Raw genomic sequence first — 17,370 nt, 5'->3', positions numbered from 1 at the left:
TTTTTTTTTTTTTTTTTTTTTTTTTTTTTTTTTGCTCTTTTACCTTTCTGCCAGCCATTCTTTTGCAATAATGAGGGAATCTATTTCTGAATATCAATAGTGTTTTCCTCACTTTTTTTTTCTTTTTGCTGGTCCTCAATTTCGTTATTTAACGCTTTTTCCTCCTCCCCTCTCCACAAATGTGTAGTCTTTATTGACGCTTTTTCTATTATACTTTTTGTAATTCATATACTTTCTTCTTTTATTTGTAGTCGTGCAGAAGCAAAGAAAAAAAAAAAAAAAATCGCCTGTATTCGCAGATGATGATTATTATGGAACCCAAATGTAGCATTGCCTTTTAAAAAAAAAGAAATACATATGTACCGTGAGACATATGTCTCCTTTTTTTTTGTTTTTTTATTATTATACAATATCTCGCTATCTCATCTACTTGTATTTATACTTCACTCGTGGATGACTGTTTTTTCTTTTTGTTTTTTTGATATCAACAACCAAAATAAAAAACTGTACACTCATCCTGATTCATACACCAAGGAAGGTTTCCCCCCCCCCCTCTCAAAAAAAAAAAAAAAGTGTATAACAAATGAAAAATGACTCACAGAGAAGAATAATGGCAACTATATAAACAAGAACAACCATGCATAGGTGGTGACAATGCACATATTTTTTGGTTTTATCAGTGATCTAATGTTGCTATGTCATTCAAAATGTAGAGGGGCTGTTTTTGTACAAGTCTGTATGATGTTTTTTTTTTTTTTGTTTAATTCTGTCTTTTTTTTTCTCTCTCTCTACCTATTATTTATTTATTTATTTATTTATTCTTCTCTTGTTGTTGCGTATTTTTTTTTCCCTTTTGTTTTCTCTTTCTTTTTGTTTTATTTTGTAGCGTTTTGGGATCAAGAGCAATGGCCGAGGTTGTTCCTACGGCATGCGACGACTGGTCGTTAAATAAGGACAAGGAAACAAATAAACTATTCTGGTGGCAGGGTACATATGGTATTAGTATTTGGGATGAGAACTTGAAAGTAGATGTACCACACGAAGAAGCAACGGATTTTCATGTTTGGCAGGCATTTATTCGTTTTCAGATTCAATCTGTGTATAAAATTTGTTCTGTTTGCCATCATCCAGAAGGAAATGAAGATCTAATGGTGTGTTGCTATTGTGGACAGACTGTACATTTGGGGTGTTCAAAGGAGGCCACGGAATCTCAAATGGCTTGGAAACCGGCCAATAGCGGTTTTGAAGATTTTCTTCGGGCTTGTTTTCTCTGTGAAGATGAGTCTATTCCAGAGAGAACACCTCCTAAGAGAGTGCGTTGTAATGCACGACGTGGGGTTATACGAGCATTATCCATTAAGGAAGAATATCCAGAATACATTCTCTCTGAAATAGAATCTATTGCCAAACATTCACAAGAACCTCATTCAGAGGAAGAGGATGAATTACTAATGGCATCCTTACGACGTGTTGTCACAAAATTTTTTCAATCTCCCGCATCATGTGAGTTCCTGACAACAGAAACTCGACCAGAAAAGGGAGGAGGTATTGGTGTCGTGGCTGCGGAGGATATTCCCGCCTACACTGTCCTTGGAGTCTACCCAGGGTATTTAGATGTGTTGAGTGGTGAACAATCCAATCAAGGTCGACCTGTTCCTAAATATGCTCTAATGACTCTTAACTGCGCAGATTATTTTAACGTAGTATTTGAGGAATTACAGGGTACGTTTACACCGTTTATTAATGAACCTGCAGAGACAGAAGAAAGTAACTGTGGTTGGATACAAGAAACGAAGTATCATGATGGACGACTTAGCGTTATGACTATACGTGACATTAAAAAAGGGGAAGAACTTCTTATCGGCTATGGTCCGCTGTATCCTCGTTCGTACCCATATAAATATGATGCTTTAACTTTTCACAAGGTTGATACTGATCACGAATCTACTTGTTTTGCATTATGGCGTTTGTTATCAATAAATGAAAATGATGCAAAATTAATGTGTTACGTTGGCTACAATTCATCCAGTGATTCTTACTATTTATGGGAACAGGTAGAAGGGAACTGATAAATAGTTTGTCAACACAAACAATGAAAAAAGAAAAAAAAAGAAAACGAACGACCATCAAATAACCGTGTAAACAACGACAAAGAAAAAAAAGGGACACGAGGTAAATTCGAATACATTTTACAACGTATAATAGAAGGGGTAGTAGTGATAGAGGTGGTATGGTGTTTTGGAGTAAGAAGATGCAATGAGATTTAGTTTTTTTTTGCTGTTCTCATCGATTTGATCGGTACGGTGATCTTTTATTATGTCTATCCCATATTTTATTTTTAGTTTTCTTCTTTATGGTTTCATATTTTTTATTTTTTTCTTTTCAAATGTGTGTTTTTATTTATTTTTATTTTTTTTTCTCCTTTTTTTGTATGTGTATTACTTGTTTAGATAGTTTATCTGTATTTATCATGTTCGTAAGTGGCCCTTTTCGGATTCCTGCAGGTTTGCTTGTATTGCTTATCCTTTGCACGCTGTTGTTCGGCTCACCAGTGGACGAGGATCCCGTTATAGGGTCCATAAAGGCCTCAGCACCTAGTAACAGGGATACTGTTAAAAAGGATGAGAATGCGAGAGTAGAGAAAGTAATGGAAATGTCGGATTCCAAAGGCCATGATGAAATACAACCAGAGAACGCTATAGAACAATCTAATGATAATTTCCGAACGACTAAAGTGATAATTTCTGAAAAAGAAGATACTGGGGCATTGGTTACACGATATACCTGGTTGTATCTATTTCAACGTTGGATACTTTCTTTTCTATTGTTTGTGGTTTCTCTTTATTTAATTGAAAATATACGGGACTTGTTTTTTCCAGGCCCACGTAGGCTTCGCCTTGATGACTCATATTTAACAAATGATCCTCCTGAGGTCGGACCAGAAATTGCCTTAAGTTATGACACTCCTTGGACACTATATGAAAAACTAAAATTTGGGTTTTTTATCATAACAGGTTTCCTTTTTTTGCGTATATTTTTGGTAGTTTTATTTGGGACCCTTGCTACTATGACTATGAGTGTGGTTGGTTGGGGAGGACGCACTCGTCGCGACAATGCTCTTTGGTTTATGATTTGGGGCAATATAGCTAGTGCCTTCGCCGTCTTTGCTGGAGTATTTGCAGGTGTGTATCATATTAAAGTATTTGGAAAAGTCGCTGATAGATCTGAGTGTAAAATACTAATTGCCAATCATTCTTGTGTTATGGAGGTTGTAATTCTTTTCGCATTTGCCAATTTTCCAACTTTTGTAACTCGAAAAGAGAATTGTGAAAAAGTACCCTTTTTTGGTGCAGTGGCGAAGGCATTAGATGCGATAACGGTTGATCGCGATGCCGCTGAGTCTCGTCAATATACTGCTAACGCAATAAAAATGCGGGCAAAAGACAAAGATCCTAATGGTCCTCAAATTATTGTTTTCCCTGAGGGAACTACAACAAATCAAAGGGCACTATTTCTCTTTAAAAGAGGAGCTTTGGAGCCTGGTGAACCAGTACAAATGATTTGCATAAGTTTCCCTTATAAATACTTTAACCCGTGTTGGACTGGTCGAATGTGTGGTGGTAATAATATGATCGATCTTCTGCTGCGTAATAGTTCTCAGTTTGTAACACGTGTAGAGTTGCGTGTCTTACCAGTGTATACACCAACTCCTGAAGAAAAGAGTAACGCAACACTCTATGCAAAACATTGTCAAAAAATGATGGCCACAGTTCTTCAATGTAGTACAAGTTCTTGTACGTTTAGTGATTATGAGGCGTTGGCAAAGAGTCAAAAGTCTAACAAGACTACTCCTGTGTCGTCTCAAAAAGTGAAAGAGTGAAATTATTCGTGAAATGCAATAGTTGAAATATATAGAGTCAATTCCAGAAACAAAAAAAAAAGAAAAAAAAAAAAAAGAAGAAAGTGAAAGAGAAAACAAGACAGAATGGAGACTGTTTTTTTTTTTTCATGTACTTTTTCCGAAATAAATGACATTAGAACGAACAGGTGGACAACTATAATAATATTTCTGTTTTCTTCTTTTTAATTATTTTTATTTTCTCTCTGTTTTATTTCTGTTGTTTCATAGTCACACGCAGGGGAGGCCAAGGGAAAAAAAAAGAAAAAAAAAATCAATGGAGTTGTACCTTGATGACCAGCGTGAGACACCATCATTCTCGGTTAATTTATTTGCGGAGCGAATTAACAGTATACTTGAGGCGCCGTTGCCAAAATGTTTACGCTTGAAAGGAGAAGGGGATACCAAACCGAGTATTACTAGTATTACTGGATCACATGCAGCTCAAATTGTATCTCCTCGAAGGAGTGCAAGAAGTGGAGGTGTTGGAATTCAGCATAAGAAACCTATTCATGAAGTATTACTTGATAAGGGTAGACTTGCTGCAGAGCAAAAGGAAGCCTTACGATTGAAAGTATTAGAGGAGGAACTGAGTGAATTGCGTCCAGCACCTTCTATTACATACGAAACTCTTAAGAAGACACCACGAAAGGGGACTCCAATTGAAAATCGATTATTAATGCGAGCACAAGAAGCTGAGAAACGACGTCAACATGAGGCAAAATGTCGTGAGGAACAAATGTTAAAAGAAATGAGTGTTATTGCACCATTTAGACCAAATATATCACGTCGAGGTCGAAAGGCTACTCCAAAGGCACGAAAAATGGCAGAAGAAGCACAGAATGATTGGTATCGTCGTCGTGAAGAGAAAAGAGAAGCTATACGTACAGCAAAAGTACTTGAAGATCTTAGTGAAGTTCGGGATGGACCTATTATAAATCCCCGATCTGAGCGACTTGCAGCTCGTCGTCGAGAGAGGGAAGGATTATCAGGTCTCAGTGGAATTGAAGCCCTTATTGAGAGGGACCGCATTGCACAAGTTAAACGTTGGGAACGACATGAAATGGAAAAACGGAAAGAACAAACTCCTCAAATTACTTTGTATGCTGCTACACTTCAGAGAGAAGGTGATGCGGCAGAACGATTATATGCAGATAGTTATGAAAAAGAAGTACGTCGATTACAAAGGGAACGTCAACTAAAATATGATAATAATAGACCTTTATTTACTCCTAGAATTAGTCCACACGCTGCTACAAAACCACGTTTTTGTAATGTTGAAGATGAACTTATGCAGAAACATATGCAAAGTATGGTTCTTAAAGAGGAAATGCGACGTCGAGAAGAAGCGGAGGAGTTACGTCGACATCAACCGGCAATTGATCCAGTAAGTGAGGCAATTGCAGCAAGATTACCTGATACCTCTCTTGAGCGTCTATATCGTCATCCAAGACGAGTCCAAAGATATATGGATTCAACAGAAAGAGAAGTAGAAGCAGAAACAAAAACAACAATTTCAGGAGTAAAAGTAGGAGCAGCAGCAGCAGCAGCAGAGTCATCCTTTAATGGAAGTAACAGAGGTACTACTTCTCGTGTAACTTCTCTACCTGAATCAATGGCAGAGGCTTTACAATCATATGAAGAACGTCGATTAGAGAAAATGCGACGACTTCAAGAGGAACAGGAGAGACGCCAACGTGAGGAGTGTACTTTTGCTCCCGTTACAAATGGTAGAGGAGCAAACATCGGAGGACCTGAAGATGTTGCCACACGGAATCAACAATGGCTTGCCCGTAGAGAAGGAAAACTACGGGAGATGCGTCAGCGTAAGGAAATAGAAAAGGTAAGAGATTGTACCTTTAAACCAGAAAGAGAAACCACTTATCCACTTTCCGCACGTGGGGAGAGTGTCTACGGTGGTGATGGAACCCCGTGGGGTGTGCAGGAGTATTTGGAGCGACAACAAGAAGCCCGTCGTCTCCGACAAGAGCGGGAAATGCGATTGCAGCGACGGCCATCAAGTGCTCCACGACCTTCCGTCACCACTCCGCAGGAATTTGTTTTGGGTAGACGTGAAGGAACACCCGTACGTTCGTTACAGCGGCCCCCGCATGTGCGGCTCATGTCACCAGATAGAGATGAGTTGGATTTGCAACCACAACGACGACAAGAACAAGAACAAGAACAAGAACAAAAGCAAGAACAACAAATACGGAAAAATGATGATCTATCCGTGTATGAACGTATTTACAATCGCATTTATAACTCTGCCCTTAATGGGATTAGTGATGAAACGGGTTCTTCTTTGTGTATCCCTCCTTCCTTGTACTCTTGATGGTATCTCACTGGTTTTTTTTTAATTATTTTATTTTTGTTTCCTATTCTTAGAACCTCAGTTTCCCTCTCTGTATATATATATAAATTTTTTTTCCTTTTTTTTTTTTTTTTAGATGGGTGAGGAAACCTTGTGGCTGACATTTCACACCTGGTGTACATTTTTCTTTTTTCCTTTTTTCTTCTTTACTTCGCTGGTGGTGTGATGAATACATGGTGTATGTGTATTTGTATTATTGTATCTCTGGAAATATATATATATAAGCTTATATATTTTATTTTGCTTTTTATGTGCCGTTAGAAATGTTACCCCCCTTTTTTTCTTTTTCTCTACAATTCTTTACTTCTTTAGGCTCTATTGTTCTTCGCTAGTTTTTTTTCTGTTATATTCACGAAAACAAAAGCAAGAGACTGGAAAAAGAAAAAAAGAGACAAAAAATACAATTTATAATGGTATCAGATGTCAATACTTTCAAAAGTAATTCTACTTATATGAGCAGTGGTGGAAATACGGACGTGGAACACCATCAGCGGGATGTATTTACGCATCTATACAAGGATGCAGTGTTGAAGCAGCAGAAACAACAACAACAACAACAACAACGACAACGACAACAACACCACCAACAAGAAGAAGAGTATATGGGAACAAGGCATGTATCTGTACATAATGATATTACACCCATTGCACCGCAGCGAAAAAACTCAATCTTGGGAGATCCGGAAACGAGTGAGATGCTTCCTGGCATTACACCATTTGCAACCAATAAACGTATTGATAAACTCGCACTTCCACGTGGTCCGGATCACACCACCCTTATACCTCCTTCACCAAATTATGGTCGTTTACTGAACTTTACGGAAGAGGAGGCGGAAGAAAATGCACGACGTCGACGTCATCATAGTATTAATAATAATAATCATCATAATAATATCTCTCGACGTTTCTCTCAGGTGACTATTCCAACATGTAATCCAAGAATTAATCGCTTGGCCACACCAAAACAGTATATGGAATATACACCACCAGTATCTCGAAGAAATTCCTCTATATCTCGAAAAAACACCTCTTCTCGTGGACAGGACGAACGTCAGGAATATCAAAGACCCCGTCAAAGGTCTTCTACACCATTGCGTCGTACTCAACCTGTGTTTCGTTTTTAAATAAAAAAAAAAAAATGTTTTTTTTTTTTTTTTTTTTTTTTGGCTTCCTTGATTTCTTGGGAGGAGTTCTTTTAATCCTTGCACGTACACGTACTCGAGAAAAAAAAAAAAAACGACAACGACAACGACGAGTAAATGAAAAGAAAAAAAAAAAAACGAGGAAAGACGCATTTCTTTTTTTTTTCTTTCTTCTTTCCTCACTAGGTTATATTGTCAACTGTAAATATGAAAATGATACAAAGGCGTATGCTTTTTTTTTTTTTCTTAATTTTGCTGTTTATGTTTTATTTATGAGCATTGTTTTCTTTCCATTGTAGTGTTAGGCACTTTCGTTTTTTTTTTTTTCTATTTTTTAATTTTTTTTTTTTTTCGTTTTTTGTTTCCTTTGTCCAATACACTGTAGAGGAATAATTTCTTTTACTGTTTTGAATTTTTTTGTGGAGTTCGCTCTGTAGCAAATAACCTGTTTTTTTTTTTTTCTTTCTTGTTGTTGTTGTTATTGGTATGTCTTATTTCTGCGTAAACTTCTTTTCTTCTTTCTATTCTATTCTTTTACTTGTTACCTTCATAATTCGTATCTATTCCCTAGTAGGTCTGAGACTCAAGGAAGGAGGAATAAGAAGAAAAAAAAAAAAAGAGACTAAGGGAGTTATCATTCTCTTTTTTTTTGTCCTGTCTCTTCATCTTTTTTCCCCCATATAAGTATATAAATATATATTTATAACGTGTGTGTATATATAAAACCTGTACGTTTAAAAAGAACACAATGGGCTGCGGTGCGACAAAAGAGTCATCCAGTTCCAACACACCACCGGCGTTGGCTCTCTACATGGGAACTTCACCAAAGCTTGATGCCACAACTATTCAAGCTGCTGATGCTACTGGTGTTGTTGCGGCTACTGCTGTCATCAGTGAAAATATTACCGCACCCACTAATTGTATTACTAGTCCTGCTACTGGTTTAACTAAGTCTTCTTCAGGGGCACAACAAATGCGTATGCCAGGAAAGGAAAAATATATTATGGAATCAGGGGCTGTTGTTATGGATGATCGTCCTAAAGGAGGTTGGACGTCTCTTGGTCTGTTATTATTGTATTGTGCACCAGTAACAAATGAACTCACTATTTCTTACCGTGAAAACTCTTCAGGAGCCGTATTTGCAAAACGTTTTACAGATAAAGAACTACTGGCTTCTAAAGAGGCTGCTGGAATACCGTTTTCATGGGGACCATTTTTTAAATCTCTTGCCTCAGATGTATTAAAAGGCAAAGCAATAGTTCAGTCTCTTACACATCAGACGAAGGAAGTACGATTTACCATTGTTAACAGTAAAGAACCTAATGTTACTTATTTATATCTATGTACGCTTGAAGAAGTCTCTGGTCCTGGACATTCTGCAAAACCAACGGCAGTGCTTGAGTATTTTGTTGCCCCTTTAACACGTATGCTGCAAATTCGTCATCATTCTGCAGAAATGTCAAATCGAATGACTCAAGTAGAAAAAATTGAGTCTGACTTTACAGTGAAAAGTGCTAGTGCTCGTCACTATAAGAAAAAGGTTCAACAATTATTAACTATTATTCGTCCATTACGAGAGGAGTCTTCAATAACAGCACAGAGAACTATGAAACTTGCTCTTGAGGTAAAAGCTGTTGAACGACGACTTCGTTTAATACGGGATACACGAATTAAAAAACATCCATTAGATGAACTTTATGAAAATGGTGGTGCACAGTACTTTGAACATGTTCCACAAGCCGAAAAACATTTTCCACTAAAAGAAGTTGTGGATCCAAATATTCTGGCTTGTATACGATCTGTTTTCCCTCTTTCTCCTGGAATGAAATTAGAAAATGTTGTTGAATTATTAGATCGACCTGCATTACAACCATATTTAACAGAATCTTCTTCTCAATCGATAAGAGATGTGTTTAAAATTTTTCAAGGTATAGACAGATGGGATTATGATGCAATTCAATTGGAAATTATAACAAATGGAAATGCACTATTTTATACAACATATTTGCTTATGTATAAATTGGACTTGGTAGCACATTTTAACCTTGATGATGAGATTCTACAACGTTTTCTATTGGAGGTTCAATCAGGATATCATCCAAATCCATATCATAATGCTATGCATGCAGCTGATGTTACACAAATTAATTATTATATTATTATGATAGCTGGATTAAAAGAAAAATGTGAATTGAGTAAAGAAGAAATACTTGCCGCAGTCATAGCTGGTGCTATTCATGATTTTGATCATCCTGGTCTTAATAATAATTTTCATTCCAAAACGAATGCATACTTGAGTACATTATATAATGATCGTTCTATCCTTGAGAATCATCATGTTGCTTCAGTTTATGAATTACTTAAAAATCCTGCGTATAACGTTTTTGCACCTCTTAATGATGAACAACTACGTGTTGTACGTGAAACAATGATAGAAATGGTATTAGCAACTGATATGGGTAATCATGGACGAATCTTTAAAAGTTTTCAATTACGCATGGGAGAAACTACAGATTGGCACACAAACAAAACAGATGTTCGTTTAGCACTATCTATGAGTATAAAAATGGCAGATATATCCAATTGCGCCCGTCCTCATTACATTTATGCAGAGTGGGCGAGAAATATTGCGAGGGAATTTTATAACCAAGGTGATGCTGAAGTGGCATGTAATCTTCCTATTTCCCCGTTTATGGATCGTACCAAAGAGATTGTGGATTTCCCCAAGGGACAAATATCTTTTATGATGTACATTGTTATCCCAATGGTGGAAGTAATCTCTGAATTTCTTCCATCCCTCCGGTTTGCACTACAATATTGTAATGAAAATAAACAGATATGGCAGAAATACCAGGAGGAACACTCTTCAGTGAATCCACAAGAGTGAAAGTGAGTGTTGGAGGGATGAGGGAGGTGAAGGAGGAGTTGGAGAAAGGAGAGAGTGTGAATGTGAATGTTTTTTGTGAATGTATTTTGTTTCTCTCTCTGAGTATAACTATTCGAGAAGAAAATGAGAGGTATGTCTTGTTGTTGTTTTTTTTTTTTGAATTTCTCTTTCTTTGTTTTTGTTTCTGTTTTTGTTCTTGTGTTTCCATCGTGAAAATGGGTATATTGCTTACTTTCAGTTTTTTTTTTTTATTTGGAACTGCAGATATCTATCTGGATTCTGAAAGTGCAGCACAAGAGTTTTTTTTTTTTTTTGTTCTTTTTTGTTTGTTTTTTCACTCATTCGAAAGGAATTCACTGAGCACCAAACAATTCGTTCTCGGGTTTCCGCCTTTTTGTTGTCATTGTGGACGCTTCTCATGTTCTTCTGTCATTCACATGCACTTCCCTCATATTCTTTTGTTTTTCTTTTCCACGACCATCCCTACACATTATAGAGGTGTGTATGTATTGCTTATGTATGCAAGGCAATTTTTGAATTGTTTATTTTTGCTACTGGAACTATTTCTATTATATCAATTCATTTTTTTTACTTTATTTTAATAAATTCAGCCGAAATCAACTATCAAAAACGTATAGTTGTATACACGCACACAAAAAAAACAAACAACAAAAATTTTATTCTGTCTTTTTGACACCCCTGGAAAATATATATATATATATATATATATATATATGTATATATATGTATACATATTTTGTTTTTTCTTCACATATTTTCAGGCTTGTGCTACATGTGTGTTTTATTACTATGCTAAAGGTAATTAAAAATTTTTTCATTCTAGTATTAGTTTGATTCTTAATTCTCATTTTCTTTCTATCCAATATCTGTATTGAAGAAACAACCCTACAAAAGGCATATCATATTCTCTCTTTCTTTAGTAAACAGAGCCATAAAACCTCTTTTACAAAGTTTAAGTTAAAACAACAACAAAAAAAAAATGTGGGACCCATTTCGTGATTTTGATCGCCTTCTTAACCGCATGCATTCCAGCACTCTTCCTGGTTTCATTACGTCTACTGTTCGTGGAACGTGGGTGCCGGCGCTGGATCTTATTGAGAAGCCGGACGGCTACAAACTCATCGCCGATTTGCCCGGAATGAACCGCGAGGATGTTTCAGTGGATATTGATGGCACTCGCATCTGCATTGGGGGCAATCGCAAGGCTTTGACGAAGGAAGACGAGGGACATCTCACTATGATCGCGGAACGTGGATCTGGGCGCTTTGAGCGCTGTTTACAGCTTCCTACACCTCTGGTAGAGGATAGTGTAAAGGCCAGTTTGAAGAATTCGGTACTGGTGGTTGAGGTAAAAAAGGATGAAGCCAAGACAGACCGCACATCAACTCCTGTGAAGATTCAGTAGTACCTATATTAAACTGCCTCAAATATTTCAACACAAAAAATAAAAAAAAAAAAAGATGAGTGCAGAGGAAAAAAAAAGAGAAAACTGCAACTCTATGTGGCTCGGCGTGTTCCACACCTCCCCTGTGTATTTCTACGCCTCTATTGTTTTTTTTTTTTTTTTTGTTTTATTATTGCCTTCCCTTGGGCGGCATTTGACCGCGAAGAAAATTGAGGGGTGCGCAGAGAATGTGATCGAAAGGGGAGGTGCTTAACAGGAAGACGAAAGAAAAAGGCAACGCTTTTTCTTTTTTCGTTCCCATATAAGGAAGTTGTTTTTTTTTTTTCCTCGGGGGTGTTTCGTTTTTCTCGCGTTTATATGTTATTATTAATATTGTTTGTTATGGGTCTATTCTGTTTTTTTTTTTTTTTTTCTGTGTTGCTATTCATGCATATATATTTTTTTTCACCTTAACCCAGTGTTACCGTGGCTTTCCACATTTGCTTATTTTCAACTTGTTTTCTTTTCCCTATATTATTTTTGACCACTGTACCAACAACAACAATAACAACTAAAAATGAAAAGAGTAGGTCTAGAACATGCCGAAGGGAAACAACGCGATCCCCCACGTGCACCAGAGGAAGCACTGGAACCCATGCTCATCGCAGAAGGGTAACTACAAGGTATTCCTTAACCAGCCCGCACAGAAGCTGCGCCGCCGCCGTCTGCGCTTGGTGAAGGCAAAGAAGGTTTTCCCACGTCCTCTTAAGGCACTGCGCCCCCAGGTGAACTGCCCTACAGTGCGTCACAACATGAAGAAGCGTCTTGGCCGTGGCTTCACACCGGAGGAGCTTAAGGCTGCTGGCGTCAACCCCCACTTCGCCGTGACCATCGGCATCCGTGTGGACCGCCGCCGTAAGAACAAGAGCGAGGAGGGCATGAACATCAATGTGCAGCGCCTGAAGACATACATGAGCAAGCTGGTGCTCTTCCCACTGAACCACAAGAAGGTGCAGAAGGGTGAGGCCTCGGAGGAGGAGATCCGTGCCGCCACACAGGACCGCACACGGTTCGGTACAGCGGCTGTTGGTGGACTCGTGACCCCCGCTCCGGAGCAGAGCCGCAAGGTGACAGAGGAAGAGCGTACAAAGAATGTGTACAAGTTCCTCAAGAAGAACCACAGTGCTGCTCGCTTCTTCGGTGCCCGCCAGGCTCGTGCGGCGCGCAAGGAGGCCAGGGAGAACGAGAAGAAGTAATTTTTCTGTGTTTTGAGGTGTTTGGTACCTACTCTTTTTTTTACCTATTTTTATTTATCTTTGATTTTTTTTTTTTTCATGATTGCCGTTTGGTAATGGAAAATGTGGTATTTGCATTTAGATGAATTGTGTGTTTTCTCGCATTCCCGAGAAGATTTTTTGTTCTCCTATTTTTCTTCTTTTCTTTTTTCTCTTCTGATTTGTGACTTCCCCTTACTACTTTAGAGCTGCAGCGCCAATGCCGAAGGGAAACAACGCGATCCCCCACGTGCACCAGAGGAAGCACTGGAACCCATGCTCATCGCAGAAGGGTAACTACAAGGTATTCCTTAACCAGCCCGCACAGAAGCTGCGCCGCCGCCGTCTGCGCTTGGTGAAGGCAAAGAAGGTTTTCCCACGTCCTCTTAAGGCACTGCGCCCTCAGGTGAACTGCCCTACAGTGCGTCACAACATGAAGAAGCGTCTTGGCCGTGGCTTCACACCGGAGGAGCTTAAGGCTGCTGGCGTCAACCCCCACTTCGCCGTGACCATCGGCATCCGTGTGGACCGCCGCCGTAAGAACAAGAGCGAGGAGGGCATGAACATCAATGTGCAGCGCCTGAAGACGTACATGAGCAAGCTGGTGCTCTTCCCACTGAACCACAAGAAGGTGCAGAAGGGTGAGGCCTCGGAGGAGGAGATCCGTGCCGCCACACAGGACCGCACACGCTTCGGTACAGCGGCTGTTGGTGGACTCGTGACCCCCGCTCCGGAGCAGAGCCGCAAGGTGACAGAGGAAGAGCGTACAAAGAATGTGTACAAGTTCCTCAAGAAGAACCACAGTGCTGCTCGCTTCTTCGGTGCCCGCCAGGCTCGTGCGGCGCGCAAGGAGGCCAGGGAGAACGAGAAGAAGTAAGGCGGAATGGCTCGTTTTTTCTTTTCATTATTTTTCTTTCAAATATAACCAAATGAATGGAACTATTTTTTTGTTTAATTATTGTTTGCTATAATTCGTTCTCCCTGTATCTGTCAAGGAATTTCCCTTGTTACCGCGGTTGTATGCTTTTTGTTTTCTTTCTTCCTTTCTTTCCTTCGTTCCTTTTTTTTTGCAGGTGCTACGAGGCACAAGATCAAGTAAATCAATAAGAGTACAATTCTATTTTTTTGATAGAACGATCGAAGTTTTTATTTTCTTAAGGTAAGGTTTGCAATGCTGCGTGACAGATTTGCCCACCTCCGGATCCAAGACAGTGATTCGGATTCGGATGATGCACATGAAAGAACGCAGCGTCCAGTACTGGATGCTCCTAATCTTGCAGTAGCAGGGACGGACCCTATCAGACCTGTGCATCAAGATCCTATCTTCCCCAAATCAGAAAACCCACAAGTTCTTGTGCCACCGACGAGTGATATTATGAGGAGAGAAGAGGTACCAAATCCATTTGAGAAAGATTATGTAATAAAACAAGAAGCAACAGCTCCACCTGATCATGAGGTGAATATAATAAAGACATCAACATCATCTGAAAAAGATATTGCTAATCAAAGTTGTAAACAATCATTCAATGTTGCAAATTCTCCTACACCACTTTCTGGTGGATCATTCCCTCAGGATGTTCAAGAAAAAAGAGGTCCACCAAAAAGAAGAAGTATTGACAGTTTCACTGGGTCAGAAAAATCAAAACATGGAAGAAAGGGAAGTGGTTCAGTAAACCAATCAATAACTGCCACCAATGAGAAAGTAAAATCAACTGGACAGTTATCTTCTGCTAAAGAATCTTTATTAGAGGAGCAAACTCAGGGACAAAATATCAATGTAAAAATGAGTAATCAAAAAGAAGACAATCGTAAAGAAGAAGTTTCTTCCTTAGTAGGGGAACTACAAGGCGTAATAGCTGAAGAAGGAACGAAGAAAAACAGCAACTCAAACAACTTGCAGGTTCAACCGTTCTCTACACCTATGATGGATTCTAATACAAATGAGGTAAAAATGATTTTGTCAGAAAAATATTGGGAGAAAACCTATGGATTTGATCCATCTAAACGTGGTTTACCGTTATTTGTGGCTGTTGAACATTGTCCACCCAAAAATCCAGGAGCTTCATCAAGGTTACCACAACGTAACTCTTTGCGAGTGGCTTCTGAAGGTCCAAGTTCTATACGGTCAAGCCAAAATAGAAGTACAAAGAATTCTATGCTTACCGCAGAGGATGATCTATTTATTCCTGACGAATTGCACCCTACTACCCATAATGATACGGTTCAACAAGAAGGATCTGCTTTAATTGTAGAGGATATTCCCGTAACATGTGCTGATGGAAACAATAAAGTTGATGTGCTTAATAATACAGATCTTGCTCTGAACGCAGAGGGTGTAGGAAATGATGTAAAAAGAGACTCTATAAAGGAATGTAAGAGTTCTGTTCATGGTTCAGTATGTGAACAAGTTTCATTTAAGAAGAATCAGGATGATCCTTTCGGAGATGGCGATGTGAACAATGAACAAGAACCTAATGCCTCAAAGGAAGAGAAGAACATTCAAAGGCTTCCCTCAAGGAATGAAAATTCCACTGATTTATCAAAGGTTTTGGGCTCAGATCAAAGTGGAAATTTAATCCAGAAGGATGAAAATGATCAAAATCTTGAAAAGAGTAATTTGAGTCTTTCTGATGTAAAGATCAATGCTACGGTAAAAGAGAACTTATCGAATGACGCTTCTCCTGGTGCTTCCGCAGAAAAGGACAAAAATGTAAAACGAGATTCACAAAATTTACAGTTAGGGAACGGAAATATAGAAGAAAACGGAGGGGTTATAAACATGACTCCACTTACTATCGGCAATCTTGGAAAGCTTAATGGGAATGAATCAGGAATAGTAGAAGTAGAAGAGGAAAATGGTGATATCTCATACTCTGAATCATCATTGTTTATGTCATGTATTTCTATGCCAACCGCCGATATGAGAGAAATTATGCGAGACCGGAAGTTATCAAAAGAGGGTATGAAAGCAATTTATCGTCAGAAGAACCAAGGAAGGTTACAGGAATCAATCATACCACCTTTTCACAGACGCCTTCTTCTTGACATGGAAGAGATAAGGGAACGAGATAGGAGGATAGTAGCACGTTCTATAGAGGAGTATACATTTCAACCGAAAACAAGTGGAAGACGTGCCAGTCGGTTACCACAACGTCTGCAGAAATCATTTGGAGCAGCAGCAGCGGCACCACCACCACCACCAGAAACCGTAACGGAATTGAGAGCAGCATCTCAAGAGCGCTCACGGAGTACATCACGCCGCAAGTTGGAAGCGAAACCCTTACCAACATTTAAACCAGAAATTTCAAAATATGCGAGAGAAACACAGCGCTCTGCTATTCCTTATCATGAACGCCTATATACTCCTAAACCAGCTTCTCCGGGAGATGGAACTGGTCTATCTAATAGTCATTCACCACAAGGTTCGCCCCGTATGGCGGACTTGATTGAAGGTTCAAATTCTCAACTTTTTCGTCCTGACATTTCTCCCAGGGCTAGAGCGATAGAGAATGGAAATCCGTTTCACCATCGACTTTATCCATCAAGAGAAGAATTAGAGCGACGACGTGCGAAAAGTCAATCCCCACCTGTATCTCCCCGTCGATCATCACCACAACGTGGTAATGTTCAAATATCTCCACGTCTATTGGAGCGTCCTGTACCACCAGATGTACCTTCATACCCATTCCATCCAGAAATTTCACCTCGGGCCAAAGTTATTGAAAATTCTCGTCCCTTTCACCAGCGACTTTATCCAGAAAAAGAAATTCTTCAACGTCGAGCAGCAAGTCAATCCCCACCTGTATCTCCCCGTCGATCATCACCACAACGTGGTCCTGTTCAAATATCTCAACGTCTATTGGATCGCCCTGCACCACCACCAGATACAACCACGTACTCATTCCGTCCAGAAATTTCACCTCGGGCAAGATCTATTTCTCGTCAGGGACCATTTTACGAACGATTGTATCAAACGAAGGAAGAAAAAGAACACCAAGAGGAACTTCAACAAGAGTATAATGCTGCTTTTATCCCTTCTTTTCATCCAAATATTACTGAACGAGGTCAACGTGCGTACGAAAACGATGATGGGGTAAGACGAAACGTTGTAAAACGTCTATCAAAACCCAAGGAAATACATCCACCTCCTCTTGATCCTTCTCTTTCCTTTCACCCTGTGATTACGTCGAAAGCTAGAGTGAAAAAGACAAGGAATTCAAACTCAGATCCACAATTATTAATTAATGGGACAGGTGCGTATTGACCATTATATTTGTTTTTCTTTTGTTTTTACCATGTATGTTTTTTTTTTTTTGTTTGTAGCCCTATGTAGATTTGCGGCTCGCTTTAGTCCGCAAGAAAAAAAAAAAAATTCTTTTTTTTTTTTTTT

General features: G+C 39.0%; 9 protein-coding genes across 9 annotated transcripts; all 9 read left to right on the top strand.

The window, feature by feature from the left end:
• Positions 1-905: 905 nt before the first annotated feature.
• On the top strand, positions 906-2,069 carry TM35_000013250 (uncharacterized protein; the record flags this gene model as incomplete). Its single annotated transcript, XM_029021006.1, has 1 exon — positions 906-2,069. The coding sequence occupies one exon, from the start codon at positions 906-908 to the stop codon at positions 2,067-2,069; it is 1,164 nt and encodes a 387-aa protein (XP_028887514.1).
• Positions 2,070-2,470: 401 nt separating this feature from the next.
• Positions 2,471-3,880, top strand: TM35_000013240 (putative acyltransferase; the record flags this gene model as incomplete). Its single annotated transcript, XM_029021005.1, has 1 exon — positions 2,471-3,880. One exon carries the CDS (start codon positions 2,471-2,473, stop codon positions 3,878-3,880), a length of 1,410 nt encoding a protein of 469 aa, XP_028887513.1.
• Positions 3,881-4,175: 295 nt separating this feature from the next.
• Positions 4,176-6,233, top strand: TM35_000013230 (uncharacterized protein; the record flags this gene model as incomplete). The annotated part of the gene is made up of 1 exon (XM_029021004.1): positions 4,176-6,233. The coding sequence occupies one exon, from the start codon at positions 4,176-4,178 to the stop codon at positions 6,231-6,233; it is 2,058 nt and encodes a 685-aa protein (XP_028887512.1).
• Positions 6,234-6,682: 449 nt separating this feature from the next.
• TM35_000013220 (uncharacterized protein) lies at positions 6,683-7,396 on the top strand (the record flags this gene model as incomplete). The annotated part of the gene is made up of 1 exon (XM_029021003.1): positions 6,683-7,396. One exon carries the CDS (start codon positions 6,683-6,685, stop codon positions 7,394-7,396), a length of 714 nt encoding a protein of 237 aa, XP_028887511.1.
• Positions 7,397-8,162: 766 nt separating this feature from the next.
• TM35_000013210 (putative 3, 5-cyclic nucleotide phosphodiesterase) lies at positions 8,163-10,301 on the top strand (the record flags this gene model as incomplete). The annotated part of the gene is made up of 1 exon (XM_029021002.1): positions 8,163-10,301. One exon carries the CDS (start codon positions 8,163-8,165, stop codon positions 10,299-10,301), a length of 2,139 nt encoding a protein of 712 aa, XP_028887510.1.
• Positions 10,302-11,301: 1,000 nt separating this feature from the next.
• Positions 11,302-11,727, top strand: TM35_000013200 (heat shock protein 20; the record flags this gene model as incomplete). Its single annotated transcript, XM_029021001.1, has 1 exon — positions 11,302-11,727. The coding sequence occupies one exon, from the start codon at positions 11,302-11,304 to the stop codon at positions 11,725-11,727; it is 426 nt and encodes a 141-aa protein (XP_028887509.1).
• A 578-nt stretch (positions 11,728-12,305) lies between these two features.
• Positions 12,306-12,962, top strand: TM35_000013190 (putative 60S ribosomal protein L13; the record flags this gene model as incomplete). The annotated part of the gene is made up of 1 exon (XM_029021000.1): positions 12,306-12,962. The coding sequence occupies one exon, from the start codon at positions 12,306-12,308 to the stop codon at positions 12,960-12,962; it is 657 nt and encodes a 218-aa protein (XP_028887508.1).
• A 238-nt stretch (positions 12,963-13,200) lies between these two features.
• Positions 13,201-13,857, top strand: TM35_000013180 (putative 60S ribosomal protein L13; the record flags this gene model as incomplete). Its single annotated transcript, XM_029020999.1, has 1 exon — positions 13,201-13,857. The coding sequence occupies one exon, from the start codon at positions 13,201-13,203 to the stop codon at positions 13,855-13,857; it is 657 nt and encodes a 218-aa protein (XP_028887507.1).
• Positions 13,858-14,151: 294 nt separating this feature from the next.
• On the top strand, positions 14,152-17,244 carry TM35_000013170 (uncharacterized protein; the record flags this gene model as incomplete). The annotated part of the gene is made up of 1 exon (XM_029020998.1): positions 14,152-17,244. One exon carries the CDS (start codon positions 14,152-14,154, stop codon positions 17,242-17,244), a length of 3,093 nt encoding a protein of 1,030 aa, XP_028887506.1.
• Between the last annotated feature and the right edge of the window lie 126 nt (positions 17,245-17,370).

This window comes from Trypanosoma theileri (genome assembly GCF_002087225.1).
Source record: "Trypanosoma theileri isolate Edinburgh chromosome Unknown TM35_Tth_1_V1, whole genome shotgun sequence".
Taxonomy (NCBI): domain Eukaryota; phylum Euglenozoa; class Kinetoplastea; order Trypanosomatida; family Trypanosomatidae; genus Trypanosoma; species Trypanosoma theileri.
Note: the sequence above shows the minus strand (reverse complement) of the source record. Positions and strands in the feature narration are given on the sequence as shown.